The 19,193-nt window shown below is 42.8% G+C and overlaps 1 protein-coding gene across 1 annotated transcript in view; it reads right to left on the bottom strand.

The window, feature by feature from the left end:
• Positions 1 to 19,193, bottom strand: part of LOC147691982 (cytochrome P450 2F3-like) — an 889,810-nt gene that overhangs the window by 226,020 nt on the left and 644,597 nt on the right. Inside the window, exon 6 of the mRNA XM_086938271.1 lies at positions 15,329 to 15,470. Coding sequence (XP_086794397.1) covers positions 15,329 to 15,470 — 142 coding nt within the window. The remainder of the gene's footprint in view (positions 1 to 15,328; positions 15,471 to 19,193) is intronic.

The following is a 19,193-nucleotide window of genomic DNA, read 5'->3' as shown; positions in this document are numbered from 1 at the left end:
AGCAGTTGGACTGTTATATATGTATGATGGTACTGTATTTTTATATTTACATTTAAATTGCACTTACTACCCCTGAACGAGGCATAGAAACGCTTTGTGATGAGTATAGATAGGTTAGAGGAGATTAAGTATTATTAGGTTGCAGGGATATGATTTCAAAGAACGAGTGTGAGTTGTGAAATGAGGTGTGACAGTTGGCATAGATAGAGTAGTAAAAATGTGTCCGGCAGAAACGAACCTTAAGGGAAGATGAGGGTGGACAGTAAGGAGAGGTAACAATAACTTTAACTCAAGGTCAGTTGTTGATGCAGGCTTTTAGGAATATAGAGGGAGGAGTCTTTTCAAGATAGTTTGCGATCTGAGGATATTAAACAGTAGAAGGAACCAACCCTATTTGCATGTTTTTGGAGAGTATTGTCTTGTATTGTGTTATGGGATGCTGCGCCTCCGACGAGGCAGCACAGGATCTGCTGGGACACATTGGAAGGTAAACAAGCATTTGCAATGCAATTGGTCTCGCATTTGTAAGAGTTATTGCTATTGACGTTGTAAAGGACAATGTATTTTACCTATGCGTTTTCTGTTTGGAATGGAGTGAATGTGTGTGGTGTCAAGTGGACATATGTGGTTTGGATTAGAATTGTTAGTTGTGGAATTGTGTTGTGTGGATTGGATCTGTGTAGTGAAATAATGTGGCATGTGTACAGTGACATTATGTGGTATTTAGTGTACGGGAATGATGTGGAGTGGGATTGAGTGTCATGGAGTGTGATTGTGTGTCTTGGGGTGGGATTCACTGGAATGGTATTTTGTGTTTTGGAGTGGTATGTAGTGGAGTTGACTTATGGGGTGTGCTGCTAAATATTGTAGCATGATGTGGAATTTTGTGGGGTAGATTGTATGTGTTGGTTTGAATAATGTAGTTTGTTAAATTATGTGGTGTGAAATAGAAATTTGTAGAATTGAAATGTGACGTGGAAGTGTGCAGTGGTGAGTGAAAATTATTTTGAGTGGTATTATAAGGCATGGTGTGAAGTGTAGTTACGTGGAGTGTTGCTACGTGGCATAGACTGGATTTATGTGGAGTGTATTTATGCAGTATGGAGTAGAACTTAATTATGTGGAGGTTAATTATGTGGTGCTAAGTGGTATTATGTGGAGTGTAATTATATTGTGTGATGAATTGTGTGGGATGAATTGTGGAATTGTGTGATGTGTGGAATTATGTGGCATGGTTTGTTGTATAATTGTGCGGAGTGGCATTATGCAGCATGTTGCAAAGTTGTATTTTGTGGAGGGTAATTATGTGTTTTGGAGTCTAGTGTAAATATGTTGTGTGGAGTGTAATTATGTGGTTTGGAGTGGTATTAAGTTGAGTGGAATGTTATGTGATTTGGTATTATGTGGTTTGGAGTGAAGTGGAAATATGTGTTTTTTTAATTTTTAGGATTGTAATTGTGGTATGGAATGCTGTAGAGTTAAGTTATTTATAGTTTAATTGTGGGGCATGGAATTATGAGATGTTCAAATGTGCTGTGTGTGGTAGAATTAGGTGGCGTGGATTTGGGCAAGCTGTGCACGCCAAGGCTTTTATATCATGGGGTATAAAGTTGACGATTGTCTATTTTTCTTTGTAAAAATAATATGGGCTGTTTCTTTACCTTCTGGTAAATTTCTGAACAATTTAAGCTAAATTGTATTGTTTCATTGTGTGCGCATACAGGAAAGAACGAGTGTCTGGCAGACATGCAAAATATCATCCTAGGTCTCAGTATTACCTTCCACACTTCTGAGCAGTAATTCTAATCATAGAATGAATTACCTGTTTGCCTTATAATGACAGTTAGTAAAACAAGTAAGTGCTTTGTCAGCCTGTATAAGTAGCAAAGGGTTTAAGGGACTTGTTTTTGTGCAAGTATTGCTTTTCCCAGTTCAAGGAAGGGATAAAAAAATATATCTAGATAATAGTAGGGTTGACAGGATGGTGCGATAGCAGAATATTGATACATGTGGATCTGGTGGGGAATGTGGGCAGCAAGTCCCTGATACGCTATTTGCATAAGAAAATACTATATATATATTTTTTTATTGTTCTCATTTAAATGTAATATTCTCAGTAATTCAAGAGATGGTATTTCTAACCCTTCCAAGTGTCTGAAGGATACACTTTTAAATTACCGATCTGGTTACACCCCCACAGAGGAGAAAGGATACCTTGTATCTCCAGATCCGCACCTTCGTCTACATGTCTGGGTTTCGACCTTTGTCTTGAACATTTATCGGCCAGTTAACCCCCTACTACGGATGGTGGCCAAACAGACCAGTCCCCTGGACAGTTGTCTGTTGCATATTATTTAATCATAGGACTTGGAAATCATGTATAAAAAGCCAAAACCTAGTAAACGATGAAAGAGAGAAAAAGAGAACAAAATTTGCGGCCCATTACTCAAACAGGCGGTTCTATATATGTCTCACCCCTCTCTCAACCCAATAGTCCCAAATTTCACAAAATGTAGTCCTTTTCAAGCAATTACTAGCTTGGTCCAAAAGCGCTACCCTCTGAATGGAATGAATCAATTCTTCTTCCGTAGGGGAGCATGATAATATCCATTTAATACAAAGCTCCCTACGAGCTAATAAAATCAAGGTGAATAATGGAAAGGGGCGACCACTCGGTCCCCCCGAACGTATGGTAGGGGGCCCGGATCCCCCCGGGAAACCATTTTGGGCGGGAGGCGTGTCTCGGCTGATATGCCTGAAGCGGCGTAGCCGGGGCGCGCCTTTTTCCCGCCCAAGAGGGGTTGTCCTAGACACCTACACCGTTGGCCACGCCCTGTAGGCAGACCGGAGGAGGGTACACGCCCTCCCGAAGAAGGATAAAAGGAGCAACAATCCAAGGAAGCATCCTCTTGTTCCTGTGCTTGGAAGCTGCACCTCCTCGTTGCACGTGAGCCTCGACGGAACAAGGAGCCAATTTTGACCCACCCACCAACCCCTTATGGCAACGATTAGTATTGCAATTCAGTTGATTTGCGGTGATAATGTCTCTTTTTTCCAGGTTTTTATGTGTAATAAAGTTTGGATTGTTTTTTTGATGCAATAAAATGATTTGCTTCATAGCATGTTTTCTCACTCTAATTAAGCGGAGTATCACAGTCTAGTTTAAAGATGTATTACACGTGTAGATAAAGGTTATATCACAAATGTCCAGTTTAACTGCTTTTCCGCTCTTCATTAGGTTCAAAACGTCGTATTTATTTTGGTCGGGCGGTAAGGTCATGATCGGTGAGCAGTAATTTCAAGATCCCTAGAGGTGGGGCGCCACCCATTATGGATGGGAGCGCCCGGGGGGAGGCGGCCATTGGCCCCTCACACAGGGAGGCGGCACCCAAGAAGTATGGGGCCGCCTAAAGGGAAGGCGGTCATAGGCCCCTCCCAGGGGAGGAGGCGGATACGTGCCCCTCCTACGAATTTCCCGGGGCCAGGACATCCGCGACGGCGGATGTGGTAAGCAGTGTGGGGTGGGAGGGGGGTCTACGCTACCTTCTAGACACCTCACACGAGTCCTCGGACGACCATTAAGATGGCGTCGAGTTAAATAAGGGGCCCCCGCTAAGACAAGGGAAATTGGAAGTTGGCACAGAGGTACAGTCCTCTGTGCGCCCGCCCCTCACAAGTGAGGGGGGAGTTCTGGAGTAGGAATCTGACACCGGTTACGACCTTGCCGTTGGCCCGTAATGTTAGGATGTACAATTTTTATTTAGAAAGTATGCATTTACAGGATGTCTAGACTCGGCTAGGAGAACCTTTGTATTAGAGATTTGTTAAGGTTAGCCAATACGCGTGTCTGCATCGTAATGTCATAAATGAAAAATTGTACATGATATGAAACTGTTATTTTAATGTTTTAATTTTGCTTCATATTTTAATAAATACGGCCGGGAGGGTAACTCCCTCCCGCCTTCCAAAAGTTCAAGAACTGTGTCCGTCTTCCCATCCTTGGGGATCGTGTTGGGAGGGGGTGACAGGCATCCCGGCCATATAAGGCTTTGTGATTTTCTGTTAATGCTCGTTCATCAACTTCCCTCGGGGGCACCCCAAAAATTACCGTTAAAGTTGTTAATTTCACTTCCAGCCCCATAATATCAGAAATGGTCTTACCCACTTTATTTCAATATTGAGCTATTACCGGACAGCTCCGAAACATATTAACCTCATTGGCTTCATCTCCTCCACATTTAGGGCATCTCTTGGTCACTTGGTTTCCCATTTTCAATAGCTTTTGGGGAGTCCAATAGGTCTTGTGAACTGTAAAAAGGTGATTTTTTTTAAAGAAGCAGCATTTACACTTGACTAAAGGAGCGACATAGATACTTGCCCGGTTTTTTCCAAATCTTCATCCGGCAGGTCCTTCTTCCATATTTCCATAAACAAAACCTGCTCCTATTCTCCACTCTGAGTAAGTATCCAGTACCACTATGCCACTTCTTTTTTTTTTATTAACGTGTGAACAGATTTTTAATGCCAAGTTCGAGTTCCCTTTCAGTTCTTTTTCTTTTGCTTTTGTCCAGCTTAGCAACTGGTATTATTTAAACGTTGAGACTTGATTTCCGGTAATAGCTGATAAATGTGGCCATGAGATGAGTTCTGCACCAACTATAAGTTGTCCCCAAGTATTAATCCTGCATCTTCTCAAGTGGGTCGCCAAAACATCTGTCACACTTAATGACAGACCGGGGGAGTTCCAAACTGGGGTAATGTCATTATAGTATGGAAATTTTAAAATTTGACTCACTTGGGACCAAATCTTTTCTGCTGATATCAAAATCTTCAATTGTATTTATTTTTTTAATTTGGTGTGACCAAATTTTAGAAGATAGCGCCCAGCTTGTTGAGTAATAGCTCTAGAAAGGGCTTTGAAAACGGGAGAGAATTTAGAGTCCTCCAACATCAATTGACGGAAATTCTTTAATTGAAATGCACACATATACAGATATAAGTCCGGACTTTCGATCCCTCCATATTCCTTTTTTTTCTAAGTTTCTTTTCAGAGATCAGCGGACATTTGTTCCCCCATATAAAACTTGAGAAGAGCTCCTGGACTTTCCTGAACCAGAGTTTTGGAAACTCCAATGGGATATTATTAAACAAGAAGGTATATTTTGGCAAAGGAGACATTTTTATTAAATTAGATTTGCAAAGAATGGAGAGACACAGAACCCCCCAGGATTGTAATTGGGCGCTTACTTCTTTTGTTACTCTATCAAAATTAACTTGCATAATTTTATCAATATTTTCAACTATCTGGATTCCCAAATATCGAACTCTTTGTACATTTAATATTATTGTGTGCATCATGCACAGGAGGAAAAGTAGCAGGAACGGTTTTGGTGCTGTAGAGGCTACCAGGAAGAACTATTTTGGGGTGGTCAGTTGAAGAGATTGCTTAACATGTTTTAAACTTCCACAGGGGCATTGGGTAGGGCAGCAGTTGAAAGGCTCTGTCTGTACTGGTAGGCAGTGGTTAGATGGGGACCGGCCATCAGTCTTTCTGTCGGTGGTAGACAGGGGAGCAGTGGGCGCCGGTCACGGGATCGCTGTGATATAAAAGGGGTGGTTTAAATGGTGGGCTGAAAAGCACAACTGCGGGTTTTGGAGGGGTGAGAGTAGAGTGTAATGGATGTGTTAGTAGCAGGCATGATGGCAGTGGTCTGTGTTTGGAGGTGGTTAACTGAGCAGGCTTCTCTTGGGGGTGGGTCATGAAGTTGGAGGATGTTTTTGGTGGGCCGGCTAGAGGCAGAGTTATGTAACTTTGCTGGAAGAGGCAGCAGCAGTATTTACTGATGTATGTAAATTGCCCGATAAGTGGGGGGGATGTGACCAATGGAGGAGCCAGCATCCTTTTTTATGGCTGAGGTGAGCCCATGCAGTATTGTGGGTCACTGGCCTGAGAACTCTTGACTGGGGCAGAGAATGGGGAGCTCCCTCCATGTACTTTGCAGGGGGGCCCCCCTCAAGTTTCGTTATGCTACTGGGCTAATGGTATACAACCGTAGAGCCATCCTTACAACAGCAATGTGAGATAAACCACATCTAATTGGTACACCCTATATCTTACAATTTTCAACAATCAACCATACCACAAAAGCTCCAGTAAAGTTCTGTAAATAAATATCCCCACCTTATAAATGCCCTCGTTATATAGAACTTGTCTCTCGCACTGCATTAAAAATATTTGACATTGGTACATGCCCAGAGATCCACTGGTGGATATTCTACTGTCAACAGAAGCTTTGGCCTTTCTCACAGATTTCTTTTAGGACAGGCTTTCGCCAAAACCAGCTTCTAAACATATCTATGTTTAAAACAGAGTAACACTTGCACCCCAAACTGTACTGATTTGTAAATGGTGCACAATATAAATTTTAACATGCACAATCACACTTGCCTCAAAGACTTGTCCTACATCCATTCTATGGACCCACATTTGTATGCTCAGTAACTCTATGATTTATATGAAAATGATGTTTTCAGTGATTTCATTGGCGATGTTATCGATGTCATTTAACATGTTATGAGTGATGTAATGTGTGAAGCCATAGGCAGTGCATGGTTGTGGCGCTCAGTATAGTTAGCTCTATAACTGTAAAACCGTAATCCAGCCAGTGAGAGGGCCAAGAAGGGGACTCCATCGCCTATTGAACACTGTGGCCAGACCACCACCGCCAACACCAACACGGGTGATGCAACAGCGCCAGGAGGCGCATAGCTCATAGTTCATCCTCGGGTCCCTCGTAGAGTGGGAGATAGTAAGTAATCCATCTGGTGAGAGGGACGAGAATGGGACTCCATCCCCATCAAACATTGCTGCCAAAGCACCACCACCAACGCGGGTGAAGCAAAAGTACCATGAGGCGCACATCTCAGCCCCGGGTCTCCCGCCGCGTGGGAGACCATAATCCAGATGGTGAGAGGGATGAAAAGGGGACTCCATCCCCCATCAAACATTGAGGCCAGTGCACCGTTGCTAATTACAACGCGGGTGATGCAACAGCGCCGGGAGGCGCATATCTCGGCTCCGGGTCTTCCGCAGCGTGGGAAATCGTAATCCAGCCAGTGTGATGGACGAGAAGGGGATTCCATACCCCATCGAACATTGCGGCCAGAGCACAGCCGCCAACACGGGTAATGCAACCACGCCAGGAGGTGCATATTTCAGCCCTGGATCTCCTGCAGCAAGGGAAGCACAGGGGCATGCCAGGGCCACACCTAAGCAGTGCACAGGCCAAGGAAGGGCCCGTCTACGCCCGTTAGAGCAAGGAAGAGGCTGGGCTGTGCCGACCCTCTAACCCCTGCGCCCCAAGGATTTAATATTGAAAAGGACTCCCTTGTGCGCTGTTCTGCAGACCCCTTCATTGTACGGCTGGTGAAAGACGATAGGTAAGAGAAAGCAAACTATGCCTGTGTCAGGTGGATGGACTGCCGTAACGACTCTTGGTAGATTTTTTTCTAGGGCGGCAAATGTCTTGTGGAATGAAATCGCCTTGACTGAAAGGAGACTTTCACTGGAATTAATTTATCTTCCACAGAGCCCAGTAGCCCTCAATGGCACCTTGTCAACATATGTGCAAGGCGAGATTGCACCCATTCTGGCAGCAGCTACTGATTCATTAGAGGGAGCGGAGGGCAACCAAGTGGATGGTACGTTTGTGCTGGAACCCCCAGTTAAAAAGAAAAGAGGTGGGGGGTAAGAGCCCGGCAGTCTGCAAAAAAGCCAGTCACCCTTGATCTAGGCGATGTGCCCCTGAACCAGACTTTGTTTACACTGTCTATCCCCTAGTATCTTAAAGTTGGAAAAGATGGAAGCTTGCTTGGTCAGTCTAATGAGCTTCACTCCTGCCTTATAACTAGTGGCCAGGGGACAGGGCTTGTGGGGATCAAGGAAGGGCCAAAGCATACTTATTAGTAGGGTAGATTTGGACCTGCAGTTCCCTCAACCAGTAATGGTCCGCAAGTCAGCAGTGCCCCACAATTAGTACTCAGGGGGAGGTTACAGCCAGGCACAGGGCATAACAAACAAGCCTTAGGTAGTTTAAGATAACAAGGGTGTCTAAGGTCCCAAAAAAATAACAGGGAGATGGTATAGGTGTAGCCTTGCAAAGATCACTAGCGGCTGACCTATCAGACCCCCGGGTAAACTAGGGGACTGATTTACAGGGTTTAAAATCCTCTAACCTCCCTCTACAGTTGGAAGAAAGAACCGATGTTTTAAATCTACCCCTGAGTCAGTTCCTTTAGTGGTTGTTTTGGCTGGTGTGCCACCAGTAAAGCGGAGCTCCAAGGAGACAGCAACAGATCTGGTACACAAGGTGACCCTTTGCTTGGACAGATCATTGGTAAATGAGTATTTAATAGCCCCCATGTCATCATGGCCAGAATAGTGAGATGGGTGGGACAAGCCACGAAAAATGACAGGTGGGGTGATTGTATCGTGGTTAATTTGACATACCCGTCGCACACAAGGGCTATGATTCGCAGTCAGCTCAGGCAAGAATCAAATACAGGAATTCAGGTCATCCCACTCCCCTTTTTTATCCTATCCCAATGGGGCCAAATAACAAAGATTCCAGAGTAATGCTTCTAGGTTTTCTCAGGGAAAGTTGTTAAAAATAAATAATAAAAACTGGTGAATTTCAGTATTTTTTGTTGTTGTGGAGTGCGGGACAGTCTGGGGAAGCAAGCTGACAATTAAAAGTAGACGTGAGTGACTGGGGCAGTAAGCTGATCACGGAGTGCTGGGACAGGGCAGCAAGCTTACAACAGAGGGCTGTTTTTGGTGAGTTTGGTCTTCTTTCTCTGCTTTATATTTGCCATGCATCTGAGTATCCCTGACCACTGCCATGAGGGTGGCCACCTGTGCAGTTGGGTCTCCATGACTGAACAATTTAAAACTCATGAGCCGAAGTTTAAAACTCATGAGCCAAAGCTGACTAGTGAGTTTGAAAATGGTGAGAAAAAATATTCAGCTGATTAAAAATTGAAATGTGATTATGAGGATTGCAAGTCATGGCTTGCATTTTAAAATGGCAGAAATACACACAAGTGTTAACCCTTTCAAGCCTGCTCCATGACTTTTTATATGCTCTTATCACAAAAATCACTGAATAGATTTACACAAAGCCAAAATAAGTTTGCTATCTGAGTAAAGTTCTATTTTCATGCCAAATGTGGTGTAAATCTGTTCAGCCTTTAGGGCTGTAGATGTGAGCACAATTATCTTATGGAAGCAAAAATGGATAATCACTTGTTTCTGCATGCCCTTTCACTTTTTTCCCATGGGCACATCTTCCTGAAACTCGACATGCTAAAACATTTCTTTCAGAGTAAGTAGATTTCAAAGTTTTGTGCACATTATTTTCACAGCGTCAAATGGTATAGAAATCGAAAATGCCTTGCCAAAGGAAACATCATCTGAATGTTAACTCTTTATGCCAAGTAGAAGACTTCGAAGAAAAGGTCAAACTTAACTGTGATGTAATGACTGCCAATATAAGGCCTGAAATGTAATGACCCCCATTGTAAGGCCTGAGAAGTAACCATGACATACTGTGTGATCTAGCACCATATTTATCTTTCTACTATCAATGCAGAACTCCTCTATGGCCAGCACAGATAAGAGCGGTGAGGCAGGGCAGGGTGGGGGGAAGTCGACAGACAATGGACTAAGTAAAATTGCATTTAAAAAATAAATAAAACCACTTACCTTTTGATCTAGCACCATATTTATCTTTCTACTATCAATGGAGGATCTGATTGTAACAAAGGAGGACTCTTCTATGATCAGTGGTGGCTAGCACAGATAAGAGTAGTGGGCCGGGGGGGGGGGGGGGGGGGGGAGGTCGACAGACAATGAAATAAGTAAAATTACATTTAAAAAATAAATAAAACCACTTACCTTGTGACCAGCACCATATTTATCTTTCTACTATCAATGCAGGTTCTGATTGTAACATAAGAGGACTCTTCTATGGCAAGTGGCGGCTGACACAGGTAAGAGCGGCAGGGGTGAGGAAGTCGATAAAGGATGGGATAGGTAAAATTAAATAAATAATTATTAAAGCCACTTACCTTGTGACCACCACATTGCCAACTCTGCAATGTGGCGAGCCCAAGGTAAGCAGTTTTATGTCATTTTACCTATACCTGTGTCGGTTGACTTCCCACCACGCCCCAGCCCTGCAGCACCGACTCACCACTCTTACATGCGCAGGCCGTCACTGTCTATGGCTTAGACTGAGAAGAAATCAAGGTTGTGTGACTATTATGAAATACTTTATTTATTTGCCAGCACAGGGAAAGAAGGTCATTCCCTAAGCAAAGTAACAACATAGCCTGGTCTTTAACTGTACATTGGTGGAAAGGCGTAAGGGAATCTTTCATTTCACTGGCACTACGAAGAATGTACCTGTAGTATAGTGACGTTTAAACATGCATACAACTCTGAAATGACATGCCAGCTTTTTATTTTGTTTCTTCTCTATTAAATTTGCTTTATTGCAGTGGCATTACAGGTTCTATACCTGTTTCAAAACCTTCTTAAATTTGACAAAAGCCATAGTTAGACAGAAAGAGGACCTAATTAAATAAAAATAATAAATTATAGGATTGGAGATCTGTTTATTATTTGTAAAGAATATTAATTATTTGTGGACACACAAACTCTAACAGGAATTGTAAGCAGATGGCAGATTTCCGAGTATATGTCAAAAACAAGCATGTATGGAACTGACCAGGCTAGATGTTCACTACATTTTTTATATGCAATTACTATCTGTATTTCTTGGTATTCGTGATAGCAACTGGAAAGTCCGAGAAGGCATCATTATAAACTTCAATAGGACTCATCTAGAGAAGGGTGGCAGAAATGTTCGATCTTGCTTAAATAACAAAAAATTCCCCAAATGAGCCAGTTGAATATGTTTAATAAGAGGCTATAATTATGTTGTTATTTTTCATTAATGTTTGTTTCATAGCAACAAACGATTTCTGTGAGAAATGCTGTAAATTACATCAACTTCACAGTACATAAGACATTAGCGGTTTTGACTGGATTCATAGAGCAGGTTAGTGTTAGAAAGAAGAAGGTTGATGCTCAATAAGATGACAAATAATGAATATATCATACTTCCATTCATATGCTGAATTTAAGTGTGTCTGGGAAGACTGTAAACGGCTCTTGAAGCAAAATGCAGCACCTTGTCTTGTGGTATAAAATATTATGAGGGAAGCCTGCTAGACGACAAGCATAACAGTCCAGTTTGTAAAATACTAGTAAAGATATTCGTTTTTAGGTTGTGTTGCATTACTGTTTTGTATGAATTTCTACTGCTGTGGTTTTGTTATTTATTAACGGTTTCCAGGTTTATTGAGGGGTTGAAATGCATCCAAGAGTTCCTGGCTGAAGATATAGTAGGGAGGATATCAGGGTGAAGGGGGAGTGGGAGAGAGGGAGTCAGTGGATTGTTACAGATCAAATATTGAGCAAATCACAACAGATGAGGGGATAACTCTCTAGCCCTCAATGACAGCCCAATTCTCTCTCTGTCTCGGTCTCGGTCTATTGTGCTCTCTCACTCTGTCATCCAATCTCTTTCTTTCTCACTCTCTCATTCACCCTCTCTCTTTATCTCTCTTTCTGTTTCTGCTGTAGCACTTTCTCTTTCATCCTCCCTCTTTCTTTTTCCTCTCTCTGGGCCTGATTTAGATATTGGTGGGACTGCAACAGAGTGGCCTTTTTGGTGGTCTTCCCACCCACCAACCTGGTGGTCCGCCCACCCTATTTAGATATTGGCTGATAATGTGAGAAAAGACCGCAGCGGTCCCACCGACTCTGCCAAGACTTCGCTCCCCGCATCTATGGCAAGATGGGCTGAAGCAGACAGTGGCGGTATTCCAGCCAGGATTCCTGCCCTCCAGATTTAGATGTGTCCTGTTTCGAATGGAATTCTTGCGGGAATCCCTCTACTTTGGATATGCAGAATGGTAAGAAAAGGGGTGTAAAGTCACCTTTTCTCAAGGTACTTACTGCAATTCCCTCCTCTTCTCCTTCACCCAGATCCACCCTCACCTGCAGAACCTTCACCGCGAAAGACCAGCACCCCGTTTTGACGGACCTGAAGGTAGGTGTTTGAGGTGTGTGGGTGCATATATATGTATTTTACATTTAAAAAAATCCCACTTAACTGTCTCCCTGCCACCACTGTAGCCCCCATCAGTACTCTGCTAACAGGATACCGCCAGCCCAACAGGAATATCTAAATCTGCCCAGCGGTACCGCGCTGTCCAGATGGCAGGTGGTTCACCAGCATAGAAACCACCACAGCAGCAGTCTTCAGTGTTCGCATATGCATCTAAATATGACGGGAGGAAGGCAGTCAGCTCGACAGAGCACTTGGACCCACCACCGCCACAAGACAGCGGAAATACCGCCAAGATCTAAATCAGGCCCTCTGTCTCTCTCCCTATCCTCCTTTCTGTCTTTACCTCACTCTATTTCTCTCTGCCATGTATTCATTAAAGGCATATAATGTGGTATTAGTGTGATATCTATTTCCTGTTGACCATTATAGTGTTTGCCATCCAGTTAGTAAACAACTTTAAGGCAATGCTAGGTCTTAGACATATTATTTATTTTCTGTAAATTAAGTAAGTGTTAAACAGACATGCCCTTCCACATGGGTTATTGTTAATATTCGCTCAGCTACACATGTCGGACTCAGGTTTGAAGCTTGGTAACTTCTTGGTACCTATCTCACCTGGTATCAGAGTTAAAGGGTTTGTAGAAAGTGGTGTATTATGTGGTGTGGTTGTGTGACCTCTCCGTGTAATGCACATGCAATACCAATTTGGGTCCCATCAGACTTGTTTGTTAAACCTTAGCTCACCATGGGTAGCTGTGGCTTTAAGCAGTCATGCTTAAGCAAAGGAACAAGTGTACAGCATTTAGAAGTGCCCAACAACGTAATATGAAGGTCACACAACACAAGAGAAATCTAACAATTTATAAAAATAGATGTCATTTTTATGAACTTTTAGACACCAAAATGAAAAAAATTGACCAGAGCATTTCGTACATATAGATTTGTAAGTAAATTGTCAATCACTGCTTTGCCTGCAAAATCCCAACAAGCATTGGTAAGCAGAAAGTTTGGAAACTTTGTAAAACGTTTATAAAGTTGTATTTGGCTATTCTGGCCTGCTTTGGACAATTAACTGTGGCAGTGCGGAGGTCAAGGCCAGCAAGGAGTAAGAGGACAGTTATCTTGTTGCCAAAGCAGTCTCAAGCCTAATTCCAAGCTTCATGGGCAAACCTCCATAGACTTCAATGGAGTGGTCCTCATGTAAGGGATACAGGATGCTAAAGATGCTGAGGATGCTGTTCCGTCAATGGGGGGCTTCCTGGGGCTTTTCCTTGATCCACAGTCCATGTGAGGTGACTTTGGCCACACCGTTGATGTCCATCAAAGTCCTCTTGTGCCCTCCAAAAGTCCAGTTGCCACTGAACTACTGGTCTCCAGTCACAGAAAAACCAGCGGTCCCTTTAAAGAGAGGCTAGTGTCTATCTTGGGTGACCAAACTGTACTCTGATGGCTCTTCCTGGACTAGCAAACTTGGGTGCAACATTTGAGCACTAGGACTTGGTCTCACTTGGTGCACGTCAGTAGCTAGTGCTGATCAAGCGATTGTGTCTACTTACTAGCTATAACGGGCTTCCTCAGCTATTGTGGCCATGGTGCTATAATAGGAACCAGTGCCATGAGAACCTCTGGGTGAGTAGCTCGCTTTAAAAAACCCTGATTGATTGATTGATTGATTGATTGATTGATAACCACCTGACTGTTGGAGTTCACCTCTTCTGTCTGGGGCTCAGGAGATACTTTTTCATGAGTCAGGTACCCCAGTTACAGTCCTCACTTTGCTTGCCCAAAGATCAGCAGGTGCAGTCCAATAGTAGGTTTTGTCCAATAGTTGATGCAGCCTCTCTTGCCATGTCCAGCGACCAGCAGGGCAGTCCTCTATCCAGAGCAGATGTATTCTGAGGTCTGGGTGCCAGAGGCGCCATATTTATGCCCAGAAAGTGTCCTTGTGGGATGCATAAGTTACTAGTCAATGGGCTACTATTACTTATTGTACCTGATGATCACTTCCTGCAATGTGTGACATCTAGCTATTCTAGAGTGCACTATTCTGCCCACTCCCAATATTTTTAAACCCCTCTCACAGTGTGTGGAGCTTGGTAGCCCACCATAGTGGTGTGGCTACCTGAGGAGCAATGGCCCACTGATAAACCGGTTTGGCAACTGGTCTCCAATGCCAACCTGTCCAATATTTGCCCTTAAAAGCGTCTTCCCCTTTGAAGCTCGCCTTTTGGAGTCACATCCTGTGTAGCTTCCATCCAGGCAAAGGCAACTCCTCTTCCAACCGCAGACCTCTATTGTTCACACACCTAGGAGTCATTCACACTTCTCCTCAGGAGGACAGAACGCTGTCTTGTGGCCTTTATCTGTAAATGGCCACTAAAACACTTGTGGCAACTTGCTAAAAGTAGCATTTTATAAAAGGTTCAATAAATGTGATTTGAGCATCGAGTCGGGTTTAATATAACGTTTATTTTGATAGCTTGAAGTACCTACTGTAGCAGTATTATTCATTATTCATAAGCGAGCACTGCTGAGTTGCCAGCATGCAACCCTTTGCTCCCCAATGAGGCTACTTGCTTTCCCACAGTAAAAACAACCATTTCGTTTTTTTACTGTTAGAACATTTTAAAATACATGTCATACATTTTAATACACAGCACCTTGTCTTAGGGCTTGATACGCCTCCTGTGGGGGTAATATATATATATATATATATATATTAAAAATAGGGACTTGGGCGTTTGCCATTAGTTTAAATGGCAAAGTCAGTTTAAAACTGTTCTGCCAATTTGCAGTGGCATGCTGGGAGACATGTTTTCACATTGTCAAATCCAGATTGGCACGATAGTGCTGCAGACCTGGTGGGTTACGTTAACTTACAGGCCCTAGGTACCCCTGGTACCATACACTAGCGATTTATAAGTAAAGTTGTATTGATTTGGTATAACCTAATCAAACATATACTTTTAAGGGTCAGAGCACTGGCACTGCGGTTTGGTTAGCAGGCCTCAGTGCACTTTATGAGTCAAAAAAACAGCAGCATTATTCCAAAACATTTGGGGGTGATCTTGCAAAAAGAGGCATTTCCATACAAAGGGTTTTAGAGCCATGACAGTCTTCAGTCTTACCTTCTACATCTGGATTCTTCAGCAATATCATGAGCCCATATCTGAGGGTTGTGCTGACTGTTTCAGTTCCCGCAACAAAAATGTTCGCTGTGGTAGCCACTAAGTTCTTCATGGTAAATTCACTTGTCAGGTTCTGCCTCTCCTACAGAGAAAGCAACATTTAAAATGAATGCAAATATTCTATGATGATACTTTGTGTTTACTGAATGATATTTTGCAGTGTTTTTGTGGGATAAAACACAGATGAATGGACGTGTAACCTAGACTAAGGGTATTGATTTTAATTACCATGAAACATACCTGGAAATGTTTTTTCATTAGAAGCTGAGGCAAACCATGGTAATATTTGGAACACTAAGGAGGCACATGGTTTGAACTCAAGGATTGCAGATACATGCTCTTTTCTCGTTCTCATCTATCATCACAAAAATGACACATCCTGGGATCGCATCTGAGGTCTCTGGAGCAGTGTGCCAAAAGAAACACTGCTTAGTTGGTTGGTTGATTGGTTGGTTGGTTGGTAGTTAGTTGGTTGGTTGATTAGTTGGTTGGTCCTGACTAGTGATGCTGTTTGTGACTTTTATGGAATTGAGAATAATTTAAAGAATTCCAGAACACCTATGCATTCAAATGGCTAGCAGTGATTCCCAGGAGCACTCTCATAGATAACCTTTAGCAATAAATGTTATGATTATCATTTGTAAGTCAATAGACCATAATATCAAAAGGTGTTCCAGATAACATTATGTAACATAATGTGTACATGTATAAGCACACATTCACCCTTGGGTCTGGTGTAATGTTTACAGGGCATAAAACTACGGATAGAAAAAAAAAGTGAACCTACCACTCTCTTGGTCCCTGGACGGCGGTTGTTGTGTGGCAAGAGGGGTTGGATATAAAGGGTCCCAACAGTCATCCAAAAAGACCAAGAAATGGATAACTTAAGTACACATTTGATATAAAGCTCATGTAGCTTACTCTCAAGACAGTACAAAAAAAGCAACAGGATTATAGGTGCAAGCCCAAATCTCCTGAAGAAATGTAGACGAGCCAAAATCATACACACCAAGAATTCAGGCATCCCACCTGTCCCTTTCCACTAAAGAATTGTTTCGTATATCTCGACCTCTTATAATGTATCGTTTATAAACTGCTATGTCCTCTATTGTACGCCTGCAACTTATATATAGTATAGTACGAATGTAGATTGTGATATTTATAGACCACCTGTATAGCTTTCAAACATAACTGCAACTCCTACTGCAACACACTTGGCTAACTTGCTGCCTTCTCTTCTTCTTTTGTAATTCTCCTTGTTTTTTATTTTTTGTCAGTATTTCTGTGATCAATATTATTATTACGCTGTGTTTATAATTCCTTTGTTTTTTTCTTGAAAATGTAATTAAAACAATTTGAGATTAAAAACAAATTATACAGAATTATAACATTAGAATTTGGGGGCATATTATCAAGGGGGTTTATCTCCGATTTTTTGGCTTTAAAAGCCAAGAAAGCGGAGATACAATTATCTGCCTATTACCTAGCTGTCGCTAACACCAGTTAGCGACAGCTAGTAGGAGATAGCGACCGTCTTGGGCCCCACTTTGCATGTCAGTGATATTTATCACTAATGACATGCAAAGTGGGCGTGCCAAGATGTTAGCGACTGGAAACAGTTGCTAACATCGCTATCTCCTATTACCAACTTTTGGAGATATTCGCGCTAAGGGCGAATATCTCCGAAAGCTAACACCTGCCCTGAGCAGTTCTTAGCCATGTTATCCAATGGGAGGTGGATAACATGGCTAAGAGCATTAGCTCGGTAATACATGAATATCGTGGACTTTTCAGCGATATTCATGCATTGCGGGCGATTTTTATCGCATTTGCGATAAACCTTGGTAATATCAAGGTTTATTTGCGATAAAAATCGCCGCAGCTCAGCGGTAATTTTTTGTCTCTAAACAAGCAATAGCGATAATTATCGCTATTGCTTGGTAATATGCCCCTTGGTCCGCAGAGATCTCTCTAATATGATCTCCTCTAGTCATTAGTAACCCAAATTGGAAATGCACATTCACTTATGCAAGTCTAAATCATGACAATTGAGTAACATTAGTACATTTTTTTAGTTTCTCAAAATGTAGAAAGATCAGTGCATCAATAGATTGCATTAGTAAATAAGACAGAATAATAAAGGTGAAATATGTATCAAAAGCTCAAGAGTTCTGAAGGGACATGAATTTGCCAGTTCGAGTAGTCCCCGAAGGAAGAGACCACTAAGCACATAAAGCATTTCCTCATTTCGGGAAAGAAGCCAGATGAGTCTGCATTAAGCATGAGCGAATTTTGCGGATCTCGCGTTCGCGAATTTTGCGGATTTGCGGATTCGCAATCCGCAAAATCCGCGAATTCCCGCGAATTTGCGGATTTTTTTTTTTTTTGTGTTCGCCCGTGTTTCTGCCAGTTCGCGAGGGTTTTGTACACTTTCGCAAATTGCGAACTTACCTGTCGGGTCGCAAGTTTCGCGAACTTGTTGTTTCTACGTGTCCAGCCTGTTTGGGACACTCTTCTTCATCACTGCCACTCTCTGTCACCACTGCCACTCTCTGACTACTCATGCCACCCTCTGGCCCACCCATGCCACCCTCTGTTTCATCACCACACCCTCTGGTTGTCCAGTGTACATTATTTTCGGCAAAGCAAAGCACACCTTCCCTGCCTCAAGTGACCTGAATTAATTTGGGGCTGATTCATGTGTCACAGAATATTTTTTTAGCTGGCACCTGCTTCCTTAGTGCGCCCTGATTAGTGATCTTTTGCACTTGCTAAGTGCTTTCATTGTTGCAAAATTAGTTACAACACCTGCCCTGCCCCAACTGACAATAATGAATTAGGGGCTGATTAATGGATTTTAACTTCCAGCCTGGCTCCTGCTTGTCTCCCTTAGCTGTAATTCAGGACCTTTGTGGCATATGTGTAACTATTCTGAGGTTCAGAGCAGGGTCACATACTAGTTTCAACTGGCAACTGAACTCTGGAGGGGCCCCTCAGGAAGCACTCCAGGAAATGGCTACTAATGATGAGCCTGAACTTTTGAACCTGGTAAGTAGTTACTTTCAGTTTTGCTAAAATCGTATTTCTGCAATTTTGCACTTATTCGCGGGGCGCGAACTCACGCGAACAGTGCGAGCAGTGCGAGCAAAATCCGCTGCTCGCGGATTTGCGGATTTTGCGGGAAATTCGCAAATCTCGCGGATTGCGGATTTCCCGAAAATCCGCAAAATCCGCGAGCGGAACGGATTTTCCGCCCACGCCTAGTCTGCATCAGGCAAGTTAGTTTGCCAGGTAAGTTCTGCAAATCTCTGTTAGAAGTTCTTAATCAGCTGCTATTTCAACTGCTGCTAGCTAAATAGAAGAGATTATCCCTATATGACTAGTGGGTGTGTAAATAGCTGGCAAATTTTATTATTTACCCGGTCGCTGACTAAATAGGCAGCCTAAATGAGTCCTGACCATCTAGCGGTGCTTCTCCAGGCCTAGACTCTTGGAAACAGTGTTAAATGTGCCCAGATAGCCTAAATCCAAAACTTGGAACTTAGAGCATTTCTCAAAAAGAGAATGTAGTATTTACTGTGTTGTGCCTCCCAGGCACCTGTAGTTAGAATCTCTGTGCTTGTATGTTCTATGCTTTGTGGTAGAATGTTGCCTTCTGGCAGTTGATAGCTGTTCCTGCCCCTTGTCGCTGTGCTTCTCCTAAGCTGAATAAACCTAGACTTTAAGCTATCCTGTTGTGCTGCCTACTTCAATACTACAAATTTGTTGGCGACGATGCTGCTTAGGAGAAGGTAAAAGAACCTGC

This window comes from Lissotriton vulgaris, chromosome 9 (genome assembly GCF_964263255.1).
Source record: "Lissotriton vulgaris chromosome 9, aLisVul1.2, whole genome shotgun sequence".
Classification (NCBI taxonomy): Eukaryota; Metazoa; Chordata; class Amphibia; order Caudata; family Salamandridae; genus Lissotriton; species Lissotriton vulgaris.
This window is presented reverse-complemented; position numbering and strand designations above follow the sequence as displayed.